Genomic DNA, 8,231 nt, shown 5'->3' with positions numbered 1-8,231 from the left:
TACCCGTACTTGATAAGGTACCTTTTACTGGTTTAGAACCCTTTCCCAAAGCTGCCACTATTGCAAACGCCCTCCACCTCAAAACCTCTCTCATAAAAGAAAAACTCACCCTAAAAGGGAATCTCCCAAGCTTACCTACTAAATTTCTTTACCAACAAGCCTCCGATTTCTCCAAAACAAACAATGTTGAGGCCTTTTACTCTATCCTAGCTTTACTCATCTATGGCCTAGTATTGTTCCCAAATATTGATAACTATGTTGACATCCATGCCATTCAAATTTTCCTCACAAAGAACCCAGTCCCCACATTGTTAGCTGATATATATCATTCCATTCACGATCGAACCCAAGTAGGTCGTGGAGCTATCCTCGGTTGCGCACCTTTACTATACAAATGGTTTGCCTCCCACTTACCTCAGACTCATTCCTTTCAAGCCAACCCAGAAAATCTCTCCTGGCCCAAAAGAATCATGTCCCTTACCCCATCCGACATAACCTGGTACCGTGCCACTTGTAACTTCACGAACATCATTGTCAGTTGTGGAGAATACTCAAACGTACCCCTCCTCGGTACGCAAGGAGGAATCAGCTACAATCCTATCCTTGCCAAACGTCAGTTCGGATGTCCAATGGAAGCTAAGCCAGATAACATCTACCTACAAGGTGAATTCTACTTCAACCATGAAGATCCCTCAAACAAAAGAGGGAGATTTGTCCAAGCATGGCATGCCATTCGCACACTCAATAGAAGCCAATTGGCGAGGAGATCAGACTCTTTACAGGGGTCTTACACTCAATGGGTCATCAATAGAGCTTCCGATTTGGTCCTACCCTATCATTTGCCGAGGTACCTATCTTCAACAACCCCAGCGCCGGCTTTACCCTTGGCCCCCGCAACTGTGGAGGAATGTCAAGAGAAGTTGGCCCGATCGGAATATGTGGGTGCTACTTGGAAAAGGAAGTATGATGAAGCTATGCTCAGGATGGAAACTATGAGTGGTGAGATAGAGCAACGAGAGCATGAGGTTCACAAGTTGAGACGACAAATAGTAAAAAAGAATGTTCAGATCCGAGCTCAGAGCACAAGGCTATCACAATTTATCAGCGCAGGGGAGCGTTGGGAGTTCTTCAAGGATGCACATTCAGATTCTGATGAATAGTCTACTTCAAAGAGCTTGAGAGTTCCCAGTTTTTCTTTTATTTTTGTTCTTAGCTTTAAGTTAGATATTTATCTTATTTTATTTTTGCAAAGTCTATCCCTTGGCTTCGTTGTTTAGAAAGGGAATTATCTCGTAGTATGCAAATTATTCAATGGAATTCTCAACTATGATATTTACAAAAATACTTTCCATAAGTCCTTCGATAAAAAAAATACGTCTATATTTTTGCATAAACATCATGCATCATCCTGCATTTCATAGTCTCAAGTCAAAGTCTCACACAAACTTTCTTTTCCAGAGAGAAAAAGGTCAACTCGTTTCAAAAGGTGGCCCCACGTATCATCTACAAGTCAACCCGTACTCACTACACTCGAGCAAACGTAAAGAAGAAGATGGATTATCTTGAGCAGGAAAATCGGGTACTTCGTGAAGAAATGACAGTCATGTAGACTAGGATGGACGAGATGGCTGAATTAATAAAAACAATGGCAGAAACTCAGACTCAAGCTCAAGCACAGATTCAAGCACAAGCGCAAGCATTGGCACAAGCGCAAACTCAAGCTCAGGCCGTAACAGAAGCGCAGGCCCGATCACAAGCACCTCCACTTCCTCCCCCTGTCAGAACTCAGGCCGAGGCATCTTCTTCTTGGACACTATGTGCTGACACTCCAACGCAGTCCGCTCCGCAACGTTCCACGCCTTGGTTTCCACCTTTCACTGCTGGGGAGATATTTCGTCCTATCGCTTGTGAAGCTCAGATGCCCACTCACCAGTACACGACTCAAGTACCCCTACCTGCCATGAGGGTCACTCCAGCCACCATGACCTACTCAGCACCCGCGATACATACAATTCCGCAAACTGAAGAGCCTATCTTTCATTCAGGGAATGCAGAGGCTTACGAGGAAGTAAGCGACCTACGAGAGAAGTATGATGAACTACGCCGAGACATGAAAGCTCTCCATGAAAAAGGGAAATTCGGGAAGACTGCGTACGATCTCTGTTTGGTACCAAGTGTGCAGGTACCTCACAAATTCAAGATTCCAGATTTCGAGAAATACAAAGGGAGTTCTTGTCCTGAGGAACATCTAAAAATGTATGTGAGAAGGATGCCTGCGTATGCCCAAGATGATCAGATTCTTATTTACTACTTCCAAGAAAGCTTGACCGGCCCTGCTTCAAAGTGGTACACAAACCTAGACAAAACAAGGGTTCAAACTTTCCGTGACCTTTGTGAAGCTTTTGTGGAACAGTACAGCTACAATGTAGACATGACTCCGGACCGAAGTGACCTCCAAGCCATGACTCAGGGGGATAAAGAGACGTTCAAAGAGTACGCCCAACGGTGGAGAGACACCGCTGCCCAAGTCAGCCCACGAATTGAGGAGAAAGAGATGACCAAGCTCTTCCTAAAAACTTTGAATCATTTTTATTACAAAAAGATGGTCGGGAGTACACCAAAGAGCTTCGCGGAGATGGTTGGTATGGGAGTACAGTTAGAAGAAGGAGTCCGAGAAGGACGCTTAGTAAAGAATACAACTCCTGCCAGTGGGACCAAGAAGACCGGGAACCATTTCCCGAGGAAGAAAGAACAAGAAGTCGGTATGGTGACACATGGAGGGCCTCAACAAACTTATCCAGCCTATCAACACATTGCTGCCATCACACCCACCTCTCACTCTTTTCAACAAACAAATAACCATCCTCAAATACCACAATATCCTCAAATACCACAATACCCTCAAATACCACAATATCCTCAATTCCCACAAAATCCTTCACCACAAAATACTCAACAACAAAATTTCCAACAACAACCATACCAACAATACCCATACCAACAATACCCTCAACAAAATTTCCAACAACAACCTTATCAACAACGCCCACAACAACCTCGACCACCAAGAATGCCGATTAACCCAATACCAGTCACCTATGCAGAATTACTTCCCGGCTTACTCAAGAAAAACCTTGTCCAAACTAGAACAGCTCCTCCTATCCCAGAAAAACTACCATCTTGGTATAGACTTGACCAAACTTGTGACTTCCATGAAGGGGGCCGTGGCCATAACATTGAAACTTGTTATGCCTTTAAAAGCACAGTACAGAGGTTGATCAATGATGGAAAAATAACTTTCACAGACTCGGCGCCAAATGTTCAAACAAATCCATTGCCAAATCATGGTGCCGCAACAGTCAACATGATCGAAGATTGTCAAAAGACTCGTCCCGTTCAGAATGTTCAACATATCAGAACACCCTTGGTTCCGTTACATGCCAAATTATGCAAAGTCGACCTTTTTGAGCATGATCATGATCTCTGTGAAGTATGCCTCATGAACTCCGGAGGATGCCAGAAAGTAAGAAATGATATTCAAGGGCTTCTAGACCGAGGAGAGCTTGTGGTCGAAAGGAGGTGTGATGACGTGTGTGTAATAACTCCTGAAGGGCCTTTGGAGGTATTTTATGACAGTCGAAAGCCAACTATCACCCCTCTGGTGATCTGCTTACCGGGTCCACTGCCATATGCTTCTGAAAAAGCCATTCCATACAAATACAATGCCAACATGATTGAAGAGGGTCGTGAGGTTCCAATACCGTCTTTGTCTAGTGTGGATAATATTGTTGAAGACAGTAGAGTTCTGAGAAATGGGCGCGTTGTTCCCATAGTGTTCCCAAAGAGGATTGATGCTACAGTAAACAAGGAGGTTCGGACTAAAGATGCTGGTATCGCCAAAGAAGTGGATCAACCCAAAGAGGCTGGTACAAGTGCAGAGTTTGACGAGATTCTCAAGTTAATAAAGAAGAGCGAGTACAGGGTTGTTGACCAACTGATGCAGACTCCATCCAAAATATCCATAATGTCTTTATTACTAAATTCTGAGGCCCATAAAGATGCATTAATGAAGGTCTTAGAACAAGCTTTTGTGGATTATGATGTAACGGTGGGTCAGTTTGGCGGAATAGTAGGGAACATCACTGCATGCAACAACTTGAGTTTCAGTGATGAAGAGCTCCCAGCAGAAGGAAGGAACCATAATCGGGCGCTGCATATATCTGTGAACTGTAAAACTGATGCTTTGTCAAAAGTGCTGGTGGATACTGGATCATCTTTGAATGTGTTGTCCAAAACAACTTATACCCAACTCGCTTACCAAGACGCACCTTTGAGACGAAGTGGGGTAATGGTGAAAGCTTTTGATGGCTCGAGGAAGGATGTCCTTGGAGAGGTGGTTCTACCCATCACAGTTGGGCCACAAGTTTTCCAAGTTAATTTTCAAGTCATGGACATTCAAGCTTCGTATAGTTGCCTACTGGGTCGACCCTGGATTCACGAGGCAGGGGCTGTCACATCCACGCTGCATCAAAAGCTGAAGTTTGTGAAGAATGGGAAGCTAGTAACTGTAAACGGTGAAGAGGCTTTATTGGTGAGTCATTTGTCATCTTTTTCTTTCATTGGGGCAGACGATGTCGAAGGGACACCTTTTCAAGGGTTTACTATAGAAGATAAGAATACCAAGAGGAATGAAGCCTCTATCTCGTCTCTGAAAGATGCTCAGAAGGTCATACAAGCAGGAGGGTCCACAAGCTGGGGAAAACTGATAGAGCTTCCAGAAAACAAGCACCGAGAAGGTTTGGGTTTCTTCCCATCTACTAGTTTGTCCACAGCAAAGAAGGGCACTTTCCACAGTTCGGGCTTTATCCATGCAATCATTGAAGACGATCCTGAAAGTGTGCCACGAGGTCTTATAACGCCAGGAGTATCCAGCCACAATTGGGTTGCCGTAGATGTTCCTTTTGTTGCTCACTTGTCCAAGTAATGCATTTGTCTAGTTTATGCTTTTCTTTTCAAAAAACATCCTTTCGCCCCGCCCCAAGCGAAAGTAAACTTATCTAGGGCTTTTTATTTCAAGAAATTATCATCAATAAAATAAAAATGTCGTTTTTTTTCCCGATGTTTTGTCTCATTTTCTTTTATGCTTTTCTGAAAAGTGGTAATACAAAAAACCCAACATGAATTTTCAAAAAAATCTGCATGTATCCTTTTTCTAAAAAAAAAAATCATCCATCACATGTGCAGATTAGAAATCGACGAACCCGTTGAACAACATAACCCTATGATCTCTCCCAACTTTGAGTTCCCTGTGTATGAAGCGGAGGAAGAAGAGAGTGAAGAGATCCCTGACGAAATCTCTCGACTACTCGAACAAGAGGGGAAGACCATTCAGCCTTATGGGGACGAACTAGAAGTGATTAACTTGGGCACCAAAGAAGACAAGAAAGAAATCAAGGTTGGGGCATCGCTCGAAACAAGTGTTAAAAAGCAAGTGATAGAGCTCCTCAAAGAATATGTTGATGTGTTTGCCTGGTCCTACCAAGATATGCCGGGTCTAGACACTGATATTGTGGTGCATCACCTACCTTTGAAACCTGAGTGTCCGCCAGTCAAACAAAAGTTGAGAAGAACACGTCCTGACATGGCTCTCAAAATCAAAGAAGAGGTACAGAAACAGATCGACGCTGGTTTCCTCATCACATCAAATTACCCCCAATGGTTAGCTAACATAGTGCCTGTTCCAAAGAAAGATGGTAAGGTCAGAATGTGTGTTGACTACCGTGATTTAAACAAAGCTAGCCCGAAAGACGACTTTCCTTTACCTCATATTGACGTGTTGGTTGACAATACTGCAAAGTCTAAAGTCTTCTCATTCATGGATGGATTCTCCGGTTATAAAGATGGCACCCGAAGATAGAGAGAAAACATCATTTATCACACCTTGGGGCACTTTTTGTTACAAAGTAATGCCGTTCGGTTTAATCAATGCAGGAGCTACTTATCAGAGGGGTATGACTACTCTTTTCCACGATATGATACATAAAGAGATTGAGGTCTATGTGGATGATATGATAGTCAAGTCGATTACTGAAGAAGACCATGTCAAGTATCTACAGAAGATGTTCCAGCGCCTGAGGAAGTACAAACTTCGTCTAAATCCCAACAAATGCACTTTTGGTGTCAGATCCGGAAAGCTTCTAGGCTTCATTGTCAGCCAGAAAGGCATCGAAGTAGATCCTGACAAAGTCAAAGCCATCAGAGAGATGCCTGCTCCGAGAACAGAAAAAGAAGTAAGGGGTTTTCTTGGACGACTAAATTACATCTCCCGGTTCATTTCTCATATGACTGCAACTTGTGGGCCGATATTCAAACTACTCCGCAAAGAACAAGGTATTGTGTGGACCGAAGATTGCCAGAAGGCTTTTGACAGCATAAAGAAGTACTTGCTAGAACCACCGATTCTCATCCCTCCAGTTGAAGGAAGACCTTTGATCATGTACCTAACAGTGTTAGAAAATTCCATGGGTTGTGTGCTCGGACAACAAGATGAAACCGGAAGAAAAGAGCACGCCATTTATTATTTAAGCAAGAAGTTTACTGAATGTGAATCTCGATACTCCATGCTCGAGAAGACATGTTGTGCTCTAGCCTGGGCTGCCAAACGCCTCCGTCATTATATGATCAATCACACTACTTGGCTGGTATCTAAAATGGATCCAATCAAGTACATATTTGAGAAGCCCGCTTTGACAGGAAGGATTGCACGGTGGCAGATGCTACTATCTGAATATGATATCGAGTACCGTTCCCAGAAGGCAATTAAAGGCAGTATTCTTGCTGATCACTTAGCTCACCAACCACTTGAAGACTATCGACCTATCAAGTTTGACTTTCCTGATGAAGAGATTATGTATCTAAAGATGAAAGATTGTGACGAGCCACTATTCGGAGAAGGTCCTGATCCAGATTCAGTGTGGGGTTTGATATTTGATGGGGCTGTCAATGTATACGGCAACGGCATAGGGGCAGTACTCCTTACTCCTAAGGGTGCTCACATCCCTTTCACAGCAAGACTCCGGTTTGACTGCACGAACAACATCGCTGAATATGAAGCCTGCATCATGGGTATTGAAGAAGCCATTGATCTAAGAATCAAGAACATCGAAATATATGGAGATTCAGCTCTTGTAATCAACCAGATCAAAGGAAAATGGGAAACTCTTCACGCAGGACTAATACCTTATCGAGACTATGCAAGACGTTTATTGACCTTCTTCAACAAAGTGGAATTACATCATATCCCTCGGGATGAGAATCAGATGGCTGATGCCTTGGCTACTTTGTCTTCAATGATCAAGGTGAATCATCACAATGACGTGCCACTAATCAGTGTCAAATTCCTTGATAGACCCGCTTATGTGTTTGCCGCTGAAGCAGTTTTCGACGATAAACCTTGGTTTCATGATATTAAGGTGTTTCTCCAAACTCGAGAGTATCCTCCTGGAGCATCCAACAAAGATAAGAAGACTCTCAGAAGATTATCTAGTAATTTCTTCCTGAATGGGGATATCTTGTACAAAAGAAACTTTGACACGGTCTTGCTCAGATGTGTAGACAAATATGAAGCTGATTTATTGATACATGAAATACACGAAGGATCCTTCGGAATTCATCCTAATGGGCACACAATGGCTAAAAAGATATTGCGAGCAGGCTACTACTGGATGACAATGGAATCAGATTGCCACAAGCATACCAGAAAGTGTCACAAGTGTCAGATATACGCCGACAAGATTCATATGCCGCCCACTACACTCAATTTACTTTCCTCTCCATGGCCTTTCTCTATGTGGGGCATTGACATGATCGGAAGGATTGAACCTAAAGCTTCAAATGGACACCGTTTCATCTTAGTGGCTATTGACTACTTCACTAAGTGGGTTGAGGCCGCATCGTATGCTAGTGTGACCAAGCAAGTGGTGGTCAAATTTATCAAGAATCATATCATTTGTCGTTATGGCGTCCCCAACCGGATCATCACCGACAACGGAACAAATCTAAACAACAAGATGATGAAAGAATTATGTGATGATTTCAAGATCGAGCACCATAACTCTTCACCTTACAGACCTCAAATGAATGGTGCCGTCGAAGCTGCAAATAAGAATCTAAAGAGGATTGTCCAGAAGATGGTGGTGACTTATAAAGATTGGCATGAAATGCTTCCCTTT

The 8,231-nt window shown here is 43.2% G+C and overlaps 1 protein-coding gene across 1 annotated transcript in view; it reads left to right on the top strand.

The window, feature by feature from the left end:
• Positions 1 to 1,645: 1,645 nt before the first annotated feature.
• The window catches only part of LOC112422027 (uncharacterized), a 19,425-nt gene continuing 12,839 nt past the window's right edge, over positions 1,646 to 8,231 (top strand). Inside the window, 3 exon segments of the mRNA XM_039834643.1 lie at positions 1,646 to 4,974; positions 5,245 to 5,895; positions 5,897 to 7,773. Coding sequence (XP_039690577.1) covers positions 1,646 to 4,974; positions 5,245 to 5,895; positions 5,897 to 7,773 — 5,857 coding nt within the window.

The sequence above is a fragment of the Medicago truncatula genome, chromosome 5 (genome assembly GCF_003473485.1).
Source record: "Medicago truncatula cultivar Jemalong A17 chromosome 5, MtrunA17r5.0-ANR, whole genome shotgun sequence".
NCBI lineage: Eukaryota > Viridiplantae > Streptophyta > Magnoliopsida > Fabales > Fabaceae > Medicago > Medicago truncatula.
This window is presented reverse-complemented; position numbering and strand designations above follow the sequence as displayed.